General features: G+C 33.1%; 1 protein-coding gene across 1 annotated transcript; it reads left to right on the forward strand.

Moving 5' to 3' along the window:
• Positions 1–16,125, forward strand: LOC106714499 (alpha-tocopherol transfer protein). Its single transcript, XM_045683192.1, has 6 exons — positions 1–95; positions 10,702–10,944; positions 11,564–11,701; positions 13,200–13,323; positions 14,265–14,493; positions 15,249–16,125. The coding sequence occupies exons 2-6, from the start codon at positions 10,709–10,711 to the stop codon at positions 15,515–15,517; spliced, it is 996 nt and encodes a 331-aa protein (XP_045539148.1). The 5' UTR covers positions 1–95; positions 10,702–10,708; the 3' UTR covers positions 15,518–16,125.
• The last annotated feature ends 4,110 nt before the right edge of the window (positions 16,126–20,235 follow it).

Here is a 20,235-nt window from a genome sequence, read left to right on the forward strand (position 1 = left end):
AGGCGAGTCGCGGAAGACAATCCGTGAACGGTGTTGCTGTGACTCAGTTCACCAGTCGACTGCCGCTGAAGTCGCGAGAGCACGCGCGCTCACTGGTACGTTTTTTTTTAATTTCCATGTTTCGTTGTTTGCTGCCAGTGTTATTGAAAGTTTAAGTTTTTTTTTTTAATTTTATAGAATTGGCAAGGTGTCTTATTTTACTATTTATATGTAACAATGTTTACCAAGTTACTAATTTCTTTATTTTTTATCTGTGTGTTTGAATGTTTTTATTTTTATTTCTCATTTGCTTCAGAAATGTATTGTTTGAAGAATATTTTTGCCTTATTTCAGTACAGGAAAAAAAACTTTTTTTATGTACCTTAAAAAATAACAAGCCAAGACGCAACGTTGTCGTGCGTATTTTTTTTATTAATATTAAATTCAAGGAAACTCGTATTTCCAGAAAAAAAACTTTGATAATATAATAGTTATATTAAATAACACCGCTTTAATATGCATGTTTTGTAAACAAACCATGAGTCGCCGTTCAAAAACCAGTTTTGTATATGTTTGATCCTAAGATATGTTACACATGTCATCAACATAGTAATAAACAATATTTAATATACTATACATACAAGATTAATATATAGTTATGATCATGTATCATCTGACGTTTTCCCGGTTTAATTTTAAAACTACTGATTGCGTTCTCACTCCTTCCTTGCTCTTTTTCATTCCCATTTTATTCTTGAAATGAAAAAACGAGTAACTCAAAAATTACTGTACACTTTTTAATCTAAAATTATATCTTTCAAATTAAAAAGGATCATCAAAACCGGTACATCAGGAACGAAGCTACAAGGTGTCATATATAAAAAAAACATCAGAGAAATGAATACTTGAACCTTTACAATTACTATTACTATTAGACATTTTTATATTAGAAACTAGCTTTTACCCGCGACTCCGTCCGCGCGGAATAAAAAATAGAAAAAGGGGTTAAAAATCAATCTATGTCCTTTTCCTGGTTCTAAGCTACCTGCCCACCAATTTCAGTCAAATCGATTCAGCCGTTCTTGAGTTATAAATAGTGTAACTAACACGACTTTTTTTTTTATATATATAGATATTCTTATATAACAGAAGTATTTATATATTAGAAGGTTAAAACGAGTAAGAAAATATCGCATACTTTTCCATCAATTCCTTTCATAGTCACGTTTTACGGAAAGTATTCGTTTCTCGTTTACTTCTGATTGAGGTCTAATGAAACAAATCAGCTAATTTATTGTGCGTACAAACATTGTATTAGTTTGTATTGCTAATGACCAGTTACTATGTTAATGCGAAATTTGCAATCACGAGACTGTTTTGTAATATTTATTAGTAGTTATTTTTAAATCAACTCACTTCTTTTAATGTAATTTAAAGATAGCTGTGAGATTCAATGTGCACGGATACAAAGTTAGTAGAAAAACGAACGGAGTATTGATTGTATAAAAGATAAGCGTAAGAAGGGAGTAAATATATAATATGTTAAGGGTGTATGGAATAATAGAACATACAGACATAATGAACGCTCTTCTTATAGTAAACTAGCTTTTACCCGCGACTTCGTCCGCGCGGAAATAAAAAAATGCACACAAGATAAAAAAGTTCCTATGTCCGTCTCCTAGTTCTAAGCTACCTCCCCATCAATTTTCAGCTAAATCAGTTCGACCGATCTTAATTTATAAATAGTGTAACTATCACGACTTTCTTTTATATATAGATGACTATGTTTATTTCAAAAATAAACTTAGATTAATTCGTGTATGAAATTCGCTGCCTGACTTAAAATGCCGCTTTGCTCAATCTTGCATTACAATAGAAGTCATTTGTTTACTAAAGACCCCCTAATAATCATTAAACTATAAAGTGCACTCACTATATATGGACAGGCTATAAATAATTATAAAATATAATTATTAAATACAATAGTGCCTATTTGATTTTCTCCATTTCGGTGCTTACGGTAGCGGTCTGTAGCGGTGGTCAGGATTCGAATTAATAACATAGATAGAATTATCTATCAGTTGTTAACCATTGTGCATGGCACATTGTCTATGAATACGGCAGTTAGAATCGAGCGTCTATTTCTTGTTTCTTTGTTCGAATTACAAAAAAAAAATCGATTTATTAAAAACAGGTTGAATAGTTCAACAATCGTGATAACAACATCGTGATCCGTTGTATTATTTCCTGTCTGTATTCATTTGTTTGTCCGCATAATCTGAATATTTTATATGGTCTGCATTACAACATTTATAATGAACTAGCTATTCCTTAAAGCTGAAAGAGACTATACTAAAGAAATCTTACTACATCATCTAAATTGATGAGATAAGAGATTATGGCCTTAAGAGAATCCAAAACCGAAGTGCATGTATGCTATACTAAAATATAGAATAGTATTGTAGTATCTATGATGCTATGAATGAATGGAGAAGAAGCGAGTGATTTTTGGAACGAAGTTCCTTATCGCGCGTTGTGAAAGGGAGCTAGACGGAAAAAATTCTTACGAAAAGTTGTCACGACACTTTTTGCTATAGTAAGTATGTTAACGACGAATGAGGGCTACTTCACCATGGCAACGACGTAACAATATATAACGAAAATTCATAGAAATAAAATGTACTTCTTGTGAAGACTTAAGTTTTTTATTCATAGATAAACATTTGGTTCCTTCATTAATTAATCGAAAGGAACTTCGTTCCATCCGGGTGTCCCTTGACACCTCTCAAGTTTTTTTTTAATCATAAAGTAGCAAACGAGCAAACGGCAACCTGAATTCCCCGTAATATAGAAGCGATCGCTGCCCATAGACATCCGTATTTACAGATGCTCGATGATCGATGAAGGAGGAGACGCACAGGAAGAGAATATTTTCCTTTCATATGCATCCGCTTCCCATCCTTTCCTTGTAAGAAAGGGACGCTAAGATAAAGGGGACTGAAATTAGGCCACCGATACGCACACTCATCACATGAAAAGCGAAATTACTTTCACTTCAAGCGTATCTTCTGGGTTGTTGTAATCTTAATAAAAACTATGATAAAGTTTCATCTTTTTATAGCTTTTTTGACAAGTGATTAACACTTCTTGATACTTGAATAAACTTTATTTAGACTACTCATTAGAACTGCTTTTACGGCTTAGTCATTTAAGCGAGTACAAATTACTGAAATACATTCAAATTGAATGAATACATAAACAAACTGTTATGTTGTCGGAGATTCTTTGTTGCCGTGTTTTAGTGTTCATGACGTCGATTAAATGGCGTCACAACAAATGCCTCCAATTATGATGATCGCGTGTTCTTTTGTTTGTCTACAGATCACTTGGTGATCACTGACCCCAAGACAATAGAACATTAAAAGTCCAATTTAGGGCATAATGTTTCAAAATCAGTACTAAGTTATTCATCGCGCTTTGCCTGATGAGTATATCTACCGTCAAATTCTAATGATATCGTGGAAGTAGATTTCAAGGTGAAGGGAATGGATAAATAGTTAAATATCCTTTTTGCACGTCTCCTCCTCTATCTATTGAAAGTATGTATACATCTGCAACCTTTTAATTTTGTTTCAAATGTCTATGGGCAGCGATTACTTTTGTACGATGCTATTTTAGCGGAATCATGTGGCTGCTAAAAACATCGAATCTTGCATTCAACTCTTAGCTATAAATTAACTCGATATCGACACAAATATTACGCAACGTCCCTTAACCGTATAAATGCACTCATTTATCTTGTCGTCCATATTCGAAGTCAGGAAATAATAAATTGGGAAAATAGCCCAGCAAACCTTAAGATATATGAAGTTGTAATAGTGATGTACACATCGATATCGATATGTCGATAAATGCACCGACATATATTATATGTCGTCATATGTTTTCGTAGAAGTACAGCATTAAATATAGTTTTGAAAATATCACTTAGAACTATGTTCATCTTCATTTTAACAAGGATTTATTATTTTTGACATTTAAGTTCATCCATCATTCGTTATCCGAATCAAAATACCTAACTAAAAAAAAGTTCAATTTTTTTATTTTAAAACGGAACTTTAGATATGTTTGGTGTTTAATTTAAAAACATACAGTAATGAAACGGACAAAAACAAAACAAAAACACTTAAAATTGTAATTTATTTAGCAGTACTTAAAAAAAAATAATATTGCCATAATTCAATAAATTAGCTGTGGTAAATTCGTTTTATTCATTACTGACCAACCCATTACTGTAATAACCATTTATTAAAATTGGCAAAAAACATCGACATAAATTTTAATAAACTATTGGCAACACTAAATTATATGCAGGAAATTGCCTTGCCATCGGCCTTCTAGTCTTGTCTTACGGAGATATCGACAGAATTTACCCTACGCAATTATTATGACTAAGAACATGCACTTGACTCTTTTAAATGAAGAACTTCATTGTTCATCAATAATTATAATTTTTCTTGTATTATTAATTTTACAGAGGTCGCTAGTAATATTTTGCTCAATGTCTATATGTATCAACTGTCGCCTGCGACACCATTCGCGCGGAATTAAAAGTAAACTTAATTAGTAGCCTACGTGTTCTTCCAGATTATGTTCTACATCTATGCGAAATTTCATAGAGATCCGTTAAGTTGTTCTGGAGATACGTTTAAACAAACATCAATCCATTTATCCAAACATTCGCATTTATAATTAGTAAGATTATTTAATTGTCAATGGTCTAGCTTTACTTAGTTCAGTTAGGTAAAGAGTTATAACTTAGAAGAACTATTTTTTGTCTAGTAGAAGTTGCTATTTAATACAACGATTAGCTTTTGTCCCGCAGCTTCGAATTAAAAAAAATTATAAGTATGCCTATGTGTTCTTCCACGCTATGTTCTACATCTAAGCATTTCATCGAGATCCGTTGAGCCGTTCTAACAAACATCTATCCATCCAAACATTTTTAATCTTAGTAAGAAGTAAGATTTTACCATCGTCATGATATATGGTCAAATTACATTTCATCATACTATCCTTAGTAAATAAACAGTGGACTTTATAATCCGTTTAATACTTGTCTTAGTTTACGACATGCGTTAATCTCGAGATAAGTTGAACTGACTCTAAGGTCGTTTGCTTTCCGCGTGGAATTTAATAGTACAACAATCATTGAATGATTCTAAACGTTTTTTCCACACTCAGAGACATTTAGTACAGATTAAACATGATATATCCAACTTAAGGTACTACATTAAAGTTTTAAAGAAAAAAAACTATTTCAATTATAACACTTCAAATGATTTAAAATACAAAAGAATAAGTGATATGTATCAAGCATTTCTTTGTATGATAGAGGTGAATGTTTTTTGACGTTTTTTATCAATAGATTATTAAATATGCGTTATTAAAACTATTTAGATATTTGACCTTTGTCGTGTGCGGCTTTGTGACATACAGACAGGCCGGTATCGCCTAAATACGTGTAATGTCAAGGGAATACCGTGATAGGATATGCTGGTATTTGATTCAGACCAAAGAATATAATACTCTCTATAGAGAGAAGAATGACATGTTACATACTATAGTATTATAACTTTGGTCTATACGCTTATACTACTAGCGCCATAATGGTCGCCCATATGAAAAAATAAAACGCGGGAATTTTGAATATACGTTTAGTATTTTAATTTATTTATAGTTAAAAATTTATATTGGAAATTATGATTATTTTGATAATTTGGCAAATGTAAGATTTTTTTAAAGAAAGAATAATTTTAAAATGAAATAATCATTATTTCCAATATATTGTGTTAGTAAAAGTTATTAACTTAAATTAGTTAAAGGAATAATGAAATGAAACAGAGTAATTTAACATCATTTATTTAATTAAATTTAGTTCCCGATTTTTTTTAATTAAGAATCGCTTTAAAGATATAAAAATTATTGATTTTATTATGAAATCACAATTTTCATTATAATGTCTGTCACAATTAAGTAAAAAGCTGAAATCCACCATGCATGTAAGGATGGATTTTAAATTTTTAACTATATAATTTTTGTATCCATTTGATTCAAGTTCATTATTAATTATTGAAGCACTTATCTCCACACATTGAATAAATTTTTTACTGGCGTAATTTAAGCTTTCAGCATAATCTTTAAATTGTGTAAAAATGTGTATGGATTTATGGTCTGATGATAAAAACAATTCCTTACAATTATTACAATTTATATTTCGTTTTTTGACCATAAATCCACACACATATGCACAAGCCTGGGCCTCTGACGTACCACTATCAATGGTATGAACTGCTTCACCAATAATATCTTCAAATTGATCTTGATGTGGATCAAATTGCCATTCTATGTCATCTGACGTCTGTTCTATTTGGCTATCGCCGGCTATCAAAAATGCCTCTAGATTATTAATATTTCAATATTTCACTTATCAGAGTCAATATCTCAAAACTTAAACACTCGCGTTATTAGTTCAAAAATACAATGCAATATCAAAGATTTCGGAACCATACGAGAACACGTTTTGAAACAAATTTGAAAACTTATTTTTTTAACGGTTATGATTTAAAATTGCCATTACTACATTTTTTTGCGATGTAGATATAAGATAACAAGTGATCGTATATCTTGATTTATAAATACAAATGTAAGAAATAAGACAATTAATAATAGGATTTTTTTTAAATCATGTTTTCTTATTTTTAATTATAAATACTTTATTATAATAATAAAAGGATGAAATATTTTTTTTATATGGCAAGTATAGCTTGGACTATCGCGAGCGAAAACGGCATAGATATATGCTCTATCTCGTTCATATTATGGAACCCCTCAGATGAAGAATTATATAGATATGGCATGCGCGTTCACCCGTAAGGGACAGATAGAGAGTACTATAGACTATACCTATATATAAGTAAAAGGATTGGGGTTACCAGTTATTTGTTTTGTCCCGAAAATGAATAATTACGATATAATTTATATAGACCAATTATATATTCCCAATTAAATTGTAATTAATAAACGTAATAAATATAAAAAACAATGCGTAATTTTTGTTTATGTGACTAAGATTACATAAACAGATTTTTTTAGTAATACTTAGTCAGGTCATAAATTCTGTTACATGTTTAATATAAAATAATTGAAACAAGTTTATTCATTATGTGACCATTTATATACCAAAATGAACTTAACAAAAAATAGATTCTTATGACACTAAAGTTTATTCAAAATGACATCCGTGATTTTGAATACAGGCCTTCAATCTGCTCGGCCAGTCGTCTATCACAGCACGAACGTGGTCCATGTCAATATCGGCGGCTGCCTTAATCAAGGATGTCTTGAGTGACTCCAAAAAAAGAATTTCCCGATATTTTTTTCCCGCGTACTGCTTCAACAAAGCGCGGCATCTCTTCAGTCTTAGGTCCATTAGACGAGCATTCAAACGATGTCCTATTTTTCTTCGATATGCACGAAGCCCTAAGTCTTCATAAAAAGCTACAAAAAACATACCAATATTATAGTCATATAATTTTAAATTACTCTGTATATCATTACAGTGAACACTACATGTAAAACTACTTAATATTAAACTATTTTGATTGTAATTTCTAAGAAACAAAATTTACATGGGACAAATTAAAAAGCATACTCTTTAAAATCAACGGGATAAGAAAGTATCAAATATTTAAAAACACAGCATATACCAGAATTAAAAACTCCTTTTGAAATCTGTTGAAAATAGTATAAAAAATGTGAATTGTTTCATTTATATACATTATACATACTATAATTTATTTCCCCTAAATTCAGGGTAATTTTTACAACAAGATGGTGGTATTATTTTTACGGGTAATAACCAACCAATTTGAAAAGAAGTTTAATATGGCCGCTTGTTTCCCAGATCTACAGTATATTATTTGACACAAATGACATCTGCGTTTGGGCGCATAATGTTCGAAAAATACTATTTTATTTTAGCTGATTTTACCCGTATTTTAACATATTAGTTATTACAAAGACTGTAAAGAACAACTAGTTTGTATTTTCTTCCTTATTTTGTATGAATACATGTGAATAAGTGCGTAGTTTCAGTACTTACGAGTGAAAGGTTATGTTTTTCTCTTTTCGCTCACTACGGCTTTTACAACCGACGATACAGCAGTATACCATGTTTTATAAACTTTACCTTACTAAAACTGTAATATCAAAATATTTTTGCACAATTACAGACACTAAGTACTCACAATTTTCGAAAAATAGCACGAATGTCAAACTTTGTTAGGGACAACCTAGGTTGTTTGTAGGGGACAACCTTTGTTCCAAACAAAGCCCAAACCCTGGTACGCAGAAAGGGACGGAAGATAGTTATCCCTGTCTTTGTCACGTCACAGGAATTGTGTATAACTGTATCTCTCTCACTCACGGTATTATTATTACCGTGTCATAGACTTGTGGAACCCAGTTAACACAACAACAAAATTGTCTCTGTGTGAAGTTTCTTGTTTTTCGTTCGAAGTTGGCGGACCCTGATTCAGACTTTCATTGTATTGTATTGTAATCGGTATTTAGGAATGTAGTTTAAATATTTATACAAAAACTAGCTGTCGCCCGCAACTCCGTTCGCGCGCAGTTAAAAAAAAAATGAAAAATAGATGTTGGCCGATTCTCAGACCTACTGAATATGCTCACAACATTTCATGAGAATCGGTCAAGCCCTTTCGGAGGAGTATGACAACGAAAACTGTGACACGAGAATTTTATATATTAGATATGTATTTATATGTCATCAATTATGGTGTCTTATGTTAAAAAATATGTCTAAAAGGTTCCTCTGAAAGTTCATAGAAATCTGGGTATATTGGTCATTGACACTAAAATCGTTTCACCTACTCCTATTATATTTACACGTACGTACTACAACAGTATATACCAATTTCTTTCCGTAGGTTTCCACTGTTGAAACACCCATACAATATCATTTTAACATCAGTCTGTGTATATGCATTGCTGGACATACGTCTTTTTCAATTATATGATTACTTGTTCTCGCCCGTGACTCCGTCCGCATGAAACTAATAAAAAAAACTTAGTAGCCTATGTCTTTCTTCCAGACTATGTTCTATATCTATGCCAAATTTCATCGAGATCCGTTGAGCAGTTCTTAAGGCACGTGCCATCCAAACATTCGCATCTATCTATATATATAAAAGAAAGTCGTGTTAGTTACACTATTTATATCTCAAGATCGGTCGAACTGATTTAGCTGAAAATTGATGGGGAGGTAGCTTAGAACTAGGAGATGGACATAAGAACTTTTTTGTCTTGTGTGCGTTTTTTTTTTCCGCGCGGACGGAGTCGCGGGTAAAAGCTAGTTTATAATATTAGTAAGATCACAACGATAGTGATAAATTAAATGATACAATTTTTTTATTCCGTACTCATGTAAATTTAAAATGTTTATCGATTTTTTACTTTTTGTGTATAACTCCATACTATTTCTTGCATGACTTGCAAGAAAACTATTTAAATTATTTTCATAGCATAATAAAGTGCGTGCCATACAAATTTCAATAATTCATTTTGTACTTGAATTGGGAGTTTGTAACAATTTTTTGCTCTGAATATCCGAAGGACAATCGCAGAGCGTAAAGACGACAAAAAATTATTATACATTTTTAATTCTCGTCTAAGTCATAGACTGAAACGGAAAATTGTAATGTGTTATGTAAGAGCCGAAGGGTTTGTTTGTTAGCTTTTACCAAAACGGTACGTACTAATTTGTAGCAAATTTTCAAATGTTATTAAATTCTACGGGTCTTTATAAGACAGATTAAACCTTAACACTATGACAAAGGCTTTGTAGTAGTAACACCAATCTTAAGCCTTAAAAATATTACGTACTGGCTGTCGCCGCGACTCCATGCGCGCGGAATTAAAAAAACTTAATAAGTAGCCTATGTTTTATTCCAGACTATGTTCTACATTTATACCAAATTTCATCAAGATCCGTTCAGCCGTTCCGGAGATACCTTCAAACAAACATCCATCCATCCATCTGAACATTCACATTTATAACGTTAGTAACAGTAAGATTCACGACAGAATAATTGAGAACAAAATTGTAGAAATACATTTAATTGAGCTTTTATTTAACTTTAACAACTAATGCGAATTAGAAATCGCTTCAGCTTGTGAATTATATAATAGAGGTGCGATAAAGGTACAGTCTGTGATCGTTGTTTTCCAACACTTGTACTTCGTTTTTATATGATACAATTCAAATGAAAATACGTGCCTACCAAATTGATATCTGTTATTGTAATTCTGCTTGCTAGCTATATTACGTAACACTCGATGTTCTCCTAAAACATGTAAACATTGAATTCTACTGTTCTTTAAAAAAAAGACAGGAACATAAGATTATATAAAAAACTATTCATCAACATAACTTTTAAAGTAAGAATATCTAAGCGTTCGTTATATATTTATAAGCCAATTGCTTTGTGTATGTACTTAAGTGACAAATATGTAATTAAATGTAATATAAAATACATATAAAGAATACATTTTAATTAGGAATGCTAAGAGCCTATAATATTATCTCTTTCAACACCTATATAAAAGGCAGAGGCGTAATCATTATTTCTTTGTACCCAGTACCAGGATGTCACCGGCAGCGTCGTTCGCAAAGCGATGGGCCAGCGACAACCTTACCCGAGCGCCTACAACAGACGAGCTCGTTATACTGGATCTGTTCCCCATTACTTGCGAGGGAGACGAGGAAGAGGCCACCAAGAGGGCGCGGAGGTACTACAAGGCGAGAGGTCCGGGAGGACTGACGGAACTCTGGCATAAAAGATATCCTGATGATGAGGATATACTGTCAAGTTGTCAAGACGCGTAAGTATCTGTTTTTAACATCTTTTTTTTATTATAAGGTGGCAAAGCGAGCAAACAGCAAACCGAATTCACAGAAATAAAAGCGACCTCTGCTCATAGGCTTCCGCAATTGCAGGTGCGTTACCTACCTTTATTCGACGGAGGAGGGAACAGACAGAAAGAAAATATAATATTTACCGTTTCAATGCGTCCGACGAAATGGAGTTGTCATATGAGATGACAACTCCATTTCTCCTTTCTTTCCCTTCCGTATAAGAAAAGGATTGAAAGGGAAAGAGGACTTAAATTAGACCTCTGGCACGCACACTCATGAGACGAAAAGCGGTATTGCTTCCATTTGACGCTTGTCTTCTGTGTGGTCAGTTTTGCAACAGATGTTGTTGTTATCGGAGTCTAAAAATTACTACATCATTACCGCAACGCTTTGACTTGCAAGTTTTGCGTTGAGAACCCCACGGATAGTTTTTCAAAATAACAACCCATAAATATTTTTATGTAACTTTAATTCATGATAACTCCTGCCGGGACTACTCTTTTTGTCAGCAGTACACTAGACATTATGTCACAGCGGAATCCAGCGCCCAGTTCTCGTTCTTACCAGAAAATTTAAATCTTCCAGATACATAGTTCCGTTACGAATGCGCAGCGTGGCCGGTCGGAGGATGACTATAGTGAGACTACCGGCACCCACCGCACTGGACAGGCCGCTGTCGGCGCGGGCGTTACTCGCCAGGTGGCTGATGATCTTAGACATAAGGTAACTTTAGCTACTTTTATATAATAAAACAAATGAGGTACGAAAAGAGTGCCATCTGCCATCCCTGCGATATTAAACAGTTACATCTCATATGAAATCTTTTGAAAGAAGTAACTCTTTTCGTCGTTTGGTTTAATTTTTATTGTGTGAAATATACTTTCGTTGTCCATGACTTCATAATTATAGAAGTAATTTTTTGAAGATCACCCAAATGTCAGTAACTATACGTAATCCATAGTTTTAAAGGCGTTCATATCCTTATATCTACCAAAGAAATGTGAACCAACGTTGACAAATAGAGATTGATTGGCCAATGTTTGTATTAAGATGGTAAGCCTTGATCGAAAGACATCTATATATATAAAAGAAAGTCGTGTTAGTTACACTATTTATAACTCGAGAACGGCTGAATCGATTTGACTGAAAATTAATGGGGAGGTAGCTTAGAACCAGGAAACGGACATAGGATAATTTTTACCCCGTTTTCTATTTTTATTCCGCGCGGACGGAGTCGCGGGTAAAAGCTAGTGTGTCTATAGATTAATAAATGTCTTAATTCATTTTTGCTTCCTTGAGCGAATGTGCCACGATCATGACAAATGATCCTCTATAATTTCTACTTAGGATTAGGCATGGGCCGTATTCACTTTATACCCGCATGTATGGATATCAATACAATGCGGTAAAGGCTTTATGTTTCGCACGGCTTCTCTAGACAAATTGAATAACCTCATATATCACTTTAGTTTTTAGGTCAACTTGTGGCTATTGAAATGGCCAGTGTGATACATGATAGACCATTATTGCAACGTATTATATATACCAAGAAATATCATATTCAGATTTATGTGTAATAAATGGTATATTGTTTATTTTCTATGACTTTCTGTTTATTTCTATTTTGCCAAGATTTTAAATCCATACGTAGCAATATTTTTATTATTAATTGCTTATATTCATAATTAAAAACCTAAGTAAAACTTATATATTCGAGACTTAATCAAATTTGCTTCCTAAATTTCCATAGTAGATTTCTAACAAAGAAAACAAAGACTTTGTTTTCGTTGAACGACTGTTTGCTTTCGAGTTACGCTCAAATCTTTCAATGTGTATTGTTTCACAATATTACATTTACTCTTTGTTTTTCTTATTAAGTCTATTCTACTTAAACTCGTATATATAAATTAGAACCTTGTTAAAAGAAAAAAAATTACCTCAACTTGTATTTATCATTAACAGTAGTTAATTAAAAATCAACTGAAAAAAATAACTGTATGTAAATGTCATTTATCATATGATTAAGGTACCACCCATACAAAAAAAAAGACAATAAGCACATAAAAAAACCAAATCAAATGACATTTCAGTTTTAAAAATTGACCAAATTGATTAGGTCACAATGGATCACAAAAACGAAGACATTAACATAAAAAGTATAACACTAATTTTGAGCCTAAGTATAAATACCTTATGAACTAATGATGTCAATTTCAATCAGACTTCGCGAGGACCCGAGCCCTGGAGAAGAGGTAGTATTCATAGACGTATGCGACTTGCAACCCTCTCACCTCAAAAACCACTTCCGAGGCAGCTACTGGAAGGATTTTGTCTGGCTAATGAAGGTAAGAAATTAAAAACTTGAGAGGTGTCAAGGGACACCCGGATGGAACGAAGTTCCTTTCGATTAATTAGTGAAGGAACCAATGTTTATTCTATGAATAAAAAACTTAAGTCTTCACAAGAAGTACATTTTATTTCTATGAATTTTCGTTATATATTGTCACGTCGTTGCCATGGTGAAGTAGCGCTCATTCGTCGTTAACTTACTTACTATAGCAAAAAGTGTCGTGACAACTTTTCGTAAGAATTTTTTCGTCTAGCCCCATTTCACAACGCGCGATAAGGAGCTTCGTTCCAATAAATATTAAACTTTCATATTCCAAATAAATTAAAAAGTAAATTTTATAACAACTCAATCTAAATGACAAGATTTTATTTTTGTCGTGTCACAAGAAAAACTTGGAACAGTTTAGAGTACTAGTAGTTTCCACTTAACTTCATTGTTGTGGACAAATTATTACTTCATGATGGGAAAACTCACAAACAGATAATTTCTATGGGATGCGCCGTAGAATTGCTCTGATGCTTTCACATTGCGCTTTTCCAGTCTAATTGTTTTCCTTTTGTTGTCATTAGAGAATCTAACGTTTTTACCTTCAGATGTTTCGGCCTTAACACCATTGCTAATTTGTTTAATAAAGTTAAAATATTAGATTAAATATAATACATAAAAACTAAAATATGTCATTAAAAGGTGTCCCTTTAGGCAAGGTTCCGAAGATACTGGCAGCGTTCCCCCTTTGAATGGCTAGACTAATTCTTTGTCCGAGGTAGTTGCCAGCTCTTCGGTCTCCTGTGATGTCGACTAAACTTTTTGCTGTTTCCTTAAAAAGCCTTCTAGCGCTAGGACCCCACGGACCAAGGGTCTCGACACCGAACGGGACAAATCCATATTCGGAGATCCGAGACCCTTGTATTTGTTAGCTTTGTTTTATCATTTCAGACAGCATATCCACTGCGGTTCTCCGAAGTGCACATAATAAATACTCATCGTCTGAAAACAATGTCTCTCTTACTTCTTCACGTGGGTCTGTATCCGTGGCGGCGTAAGGTGGTCCAAGTTCACTCTAATGCGGATCAGATCAACCACATCATGGGTGTTGATTACTTTCCGCCAGATGGCTTACCGCATGAATACGGAGGGAAAGCTGGTGCGATGAAGGATCTGAATGGTAATAATTTAATTAGAAAGCATCCATATCATGTCCAAATTATTATTTTCAGTCTCCTTACTATTAAATGGTGAAAGGTTTGATAGACGAAAACACACAAATAATTAAAGAAAAAAGACGGATCATAGATAAACTAGAATATGGGTATTGTTTTTAATCTATATATGTAAAAGAAAGTTGTGTTAGTTACACCATTTATAACTCAAGAACGGCTGAATCGATTTGACTGAAAATTGGTGGGCAGGTAGCTTAGAACCAGGAAAAGGACATAGGATAATTTTTACCCCGTTTTCTATTTTTTTTATTCCGCGCGGACGGAGTCGCGGGTAAAAGCTAGTCTATGTATATAAAAGAAAGTCGTGTTAGTTACACTATTTATAACTCAAGAACGGCTGAATCGATTTGACTGAAAATTGGTGGACAGGTAGCTTAGAACCAGGAAACGAACAGGATAATTTTTACCCCGTTTTCTTTTTTTTTTTTTTATTCCGCGCGGACAAAGTCGCGGGTAAAAGCTAGTTTAATATAATATTGAGCTTGATTCCGAATCGTTTAAAAAATAATTTTAACATTGTTTCTTGATGAAAAATTGTATTAAGTTAATAGAAAATTTCGTGGGTTTGTAAAAAGATTATCAACTTAGATGATCAATCAAATATTTATCAAACGAAAACTCTCTTATAATATGTTCTACCACTAGCAATATAAACCTTATACCTTGGCATTAAAAACTATATTCATTTCAATATTTACAGATGAATGGACAAAGAAACTACTATCTAATTCCAACTGGCTACAATCAGAAGAACGTAAATACTATAACACAGAACTCACACCAGAAATCCGAACGCGTACAAGACATCGCAGCGCTGTACGGGCGATGCGAGGAACTATAGGTTCCTATGACATGATCACTAGAACACATTCATGTAAATCTTTACACAGGCATGATGATGTTGAAGAAGGAGCTCATGGTGCTTATAGAACTTTGAAATTAAAATCTGATAAGAATTTGTATGTGTAGATTACTTCTGTATAGATAGATAGATAGATAGATAAGCCTTTATTCACTGACCAGGACATTTTTTTTTTACTTAAATTATTCTTCTTCTTCTTCGTACTCTTCATTACTGAAGGTCGTGCTCATCTTGAAGTGCCTTCACTGATGTGTCGACGAGCTTCTTCCACACCGCTCTGTCCGCGGCTTGTCTCATGGCGGTCGGAATGTTGAGTCCCAATATTGTCTGGACTTGGTCAGACCAACGGATAGACTTAATATCCGTTGGTCTAAAGATAGACTTAAATTATTATCTTACATAAAATTAAAACAAAACAATTATAAGTATATAACAATATTTTCAGCTTCCAGTTTCTTTGTCAGGTTGTCCACTTCTGTATACGGTGCGATAATAATCGGACTATAGAAATCTATTGGTTAATATCTCCTGTTGAAATTAAGCATTTCTAATACAATAAGTGATGTAGTGCAGGAAATATTCTGCTTAAGAGAACTTTGGTTTTGCCAAAATTAATATTTGGTGTACTCATTTGCTCTCTTGCTGTTAAGTATAATGAAGCTGAAGTACAGCACTTTTATTTTGTTTATTTGTCGCTAGATGGAGTTAATCTTATGAAAGTTGACAGTCCTTTTTTTTATACTCGTTATTTTTAAACTTTTGCATCTCTTGCAATATCATTACATTTTTATAAAAACAAACAAAAAATATAAAAATGAAAACAAGTGAAACTAGCACTTGTTTTTATTTTTATGTTTCAGATTTCAAAGTTTCAATGCAAAGAACTCGATGTTTTTAGAAAATTCTATACGTTCCTAAATATCTGATGTGAATTTTATTTAATTTTCTCTTGTAAATACTGTAATTATATATTATAATAAATCTACTCATTTTATATTGAACATTGTTCGACAATTAATATATGATTTTGTAAATAAAATATTATACAGCGTGTTTGGAATTTCAATTGAAATTTAAACAATTTTTTGATGTACTTTTCACCTAGAGATGGTATCTCAGTACGACATCATCAATATATATTACCAAAGGTGGGCATTAACTCGTTAATCCGTTAATCGTTAATTAACGAAGTTAACATTTTCCTTAACGGATTAACTTTTAAGTTAAATTCAAAAAGTGTTAACGCTCTTGTTAACTTCCGTTAAATTCTACTTCCGTTAATTTAGTCCGTTAATTGTTACAATAGACACTTATTGACGTGTTGTCATTTTATTTAAATTATGCAACAGGCTACATTCGTAAGTTCGGCTATGTTCGGCGACCGTCGGTGAGTCGAATGGTGAACGAGAACGAGAGAGAACGAGAACGAGCGAGTGTGATGCATGTTATACAATACACCGAGCGGCCGGGATAGACGTGATCAAAAGAGTACCACAGAATCCTTGTTAGAAAATAATGACGATTTAAACAAACTTACCTCTATCAAATATTGCGAAGTTTAGGCGCTAGACACCTTCAAAGTTTATTAATTATTTCACATTTACACAAATATCTCGAAAAGTCTTTATTACATTTTATTCACATTAAAACTGGTTTTCATTTATTTAACATCACTTTTTTAGAACAAGACTTTGTTATAAAATCAACATAAGGTTCGAAAACACTTTGCTCTTAATACAATAATTGTTATACGTGAGACGCAAAATCTATTAAAAAAAGATAAACTCTGCGTTGAATAGCAATCAAAATAATCGAGTGTGCATTACTCTTCAACGTCCTACCTAAAATACAACTAAACTTTGTTGCAGACAAAATGTTTATTTTAATGTTGGAGTTTAAAGACAACAAAAAATATAAAAAAAATAGTTTATGGTTCATTTGAAAAAGCGTACAAATAGGATTTTTTTTGTCATTGCGTAGATAAGAAACAAACATTGAAAAATGAATTTAAAAATTCGAAAGACGAAATGTGCACGCAATAAACGTTCCTCAAAAACAAAAGGGATTTAGGTGTTTATTACCGTCGTTTGTTTTTTTGGGGCTCTTCATAGTCAACGACAAATAATTTTAACAACAACAAAAATATGAACAAAGGATCAAATGGACAGCCGCACAGAGAATGTGATAACGAACTCGATGGATTTATGGCCCCAACCCTTCTAATGGTCGGGGATGCACGTGCGCTGCGCAAAGACAATAGCGAAGATAATTTGTTTGTTTACAAAAAAAATGTATACGACAAAACGAGAAAGAATGAGGAAAAAGATAAAATAATTATGTTAGTGAAATAATGTTAAACTGTGCTATACTAAATTTAATATATGAAATGTCGCCACTAGTGACCTTTACAAAAAGACATCTATTTTTTTACGTATATCGAAAGTTTATTTTAAAATTAATCGAATGTCTTTGAAAATAATTCAAAAAATATTCTTACTAATTAACTATAACGATTTTATAGGTGATAAGAAAGAGAGAAGACATCACCCGCGATCGGTTGTTTTCGTTATGTCGTGTAACTTATGCTCTATACACTGAGAGTAATTTAACTTGTTTCAACATATAACAACAGATCGGACGATAAATCATTAGATGATAGAAGTTATCGAAGGCATCTTAGTTGTATAGTTTGATGCATTGAGATGTATCACTGGATTGGTTATATAGTTTATTTATCAATGTTATAATAAGTTTCCTCTGATGTTAGAAGTTTTATTAATAAATCTATATTAATAAATAAAAAGTACGTACAAAATGATGTCTGTTCGTGGGCCCTTAGCTAAAATAAAATAAAAAAATATTACCAAATTATACATAAAATTAAATGTTCAGTTGTTGGAGTATGAGCAAATGAATATCCGGGTGCAAATAGTAACAGATAAATGTAAATACTGCACAAAAGTTTTGATTGTTTTCTTTTGAATATTATCACATGTCTTACTGTTTAATAGAAAATTTATGTTGTCTAAATTTAGTTAGCTATCTAATTCCGTGACGTCGGATTGTCGATAAAAAAATTGACTGAAAAAGTCAAGTGTCAATCATTGTCAGTGTAGTATATAAGTGTGTGTAACTAGTGCATGCTATGTCATTATTATGGTACAGGCATTAGTACATCGCTCCTATTGTCTAAATTATATTTTAGTATATTATATAACTAAACTATAGATAGGATTAGCGATCGCCCGAGATTTCGTAAGCGCAGTTAAAAAATAGCCTAAGTTCTATTGAAAGTCTCGACAAAATCGGTCCATACGATTCGGAGATTATTCGTATGGCCATTTCCCGCTTGCGCCTTATACTCGTAATATAAACAAAAATTAACTTTAACTGTTAACTTTAACTTGCGTTAAATTTTCGTAAATTAAACGTTTTAACGATTAACGAAGTTAAATTTTTATTTAACGAATTAACGATTAACGAAGTTAACTTTTTGATTAACTGTGCCCACCTATGTATATTACGTGTTAATACTTCTTTTTTTATATCATAAGGTGGCAAACGAGCAAACGGCCATCTGGATTCGCTGAAATAGCGAGGCGACCGTTGCCCATAGACATCCGCAAATTCAGATGCGTTGCCTACCTTTAATCAACGGAGAAGGGGATACACAGAAAGAGGATATTTCTCCTTCCTATGCGTCCCCCTCTTCCGTCAAATCCACTTCCCCTTCCCATCCTTTCCTAATAAGAAAAGGGTGGGAAGGGAAAAAGGACTAAAATTAGGCCTCCGGTACCACACTCATCAGACTGTACGCGGAATTTCTTCCACTTCACGTCAGTCTTCTGTGTGGTCGTGGTATTGCACCGGTCGACCCGGCCCATTCGTGCACCCAACAAATATTGTTGTTGCGGGATCTAGCACTATTAACATGGACCAAAGATCTGGTCACAACAGTAATCATGTTATAAAGTTTACTGTATAAAACAGAATGGATTATTGTATGACCGTGGCGTAAAGACATTCACCAATGAACGACAAAAATATCAACGTGCAAACAAAACAACTGTTTACTACATTTGCAGTTTTCGTATATGTGATACTGTAAGAACACAAAACAAGATTTCTTTTACCGTGACGTGTACATCGTGAGTATAAAAAAATAAGTGAAAGGCGCGAAATTAGCGCTCCAAATACATCAGGCGATTCTTGATCAAAATTAATGCATGTACATTTGCAATTCGTACTCATTGGTCACGGTTCGCTGCTGATGAAGTAAAAACTTAAGAAGCTTCTTCATACACAAGACAATATCTTCCAAACTAATGTACCCTTGCGTCACAAATATCACGTGAAACGTTGAATCTTTGTGATTCGTCTATTCGATTAATACAGATTTGCGACTTTCCTCACGATGAAATTGACAAACTGGTTGGAAGCGACAAAAGAAGAAAACGTCAACGACGGAGGCTTGTGTACGAATCTCTACGGCATTTTTAGCCGACTTCAAAAAGAAGGAGGTTATCAATTCGACTGTATTTTTTTTACTATGTGTGTTACCGCGAAACTGCTGGTGGTCCGATTTTGATAAAAATTATTTTATTCGAAAGGAAGTGCTTGCAGATGGCTCCCATTTTTTGTTTTTTTTTTATACATATTGCGTTAGTTGCTGTGTTTCAAAGATTTACGTTGCATTCTGTACGAAGAAAATCATACTCGCAATATCAATCACAACTACATTTTAACAACTATAACTACTTATTTAATTATCTAAGTGGCAGAGCGGCATTAGCTGCTGCAACAATCGGTCGCTCGCCCGGTATAA

The sequence above is a fragment of the Papilio machaon genome, chromosome 21 (assembly GCF_912999745.1).
Source record: "Papilio machaon chromosome 21, ilPapMach1.1, whole genome shotgun sequence".
In the NCBI taxonomy this organism is placed as follows: Eukaryota; Metazoa; Arthropoda; class Insecta; order Lepidoptera; family Papilionidae; genus Papilio; species Papilio machaon.

Excerpts from the sequence above, each read along its gene's own strand:
- LOC106714499 (XM_045683192.1), top strand. The coding sequence starts at position 10,709 with ATGTCACCGGCAGCGTCGTTCGCAAAGCGATGGGCCAGCGACAACCTT. Across the intron at positions 11,702-13,199 it reads CTGATGATCTTAGACATAAG|ACTTCGCGAGGACCCGAGCC; the intron begins GTAACTTTAGCT and ends AATTTCAATCAG. Across the intron at positions 14,494-15,248 it reads TGCGATGAAGGATCTGAATG|ATGAATGGACAAAGAAACTA; the intron begins GTAATAATTTAA and ends CAATATTTACAG.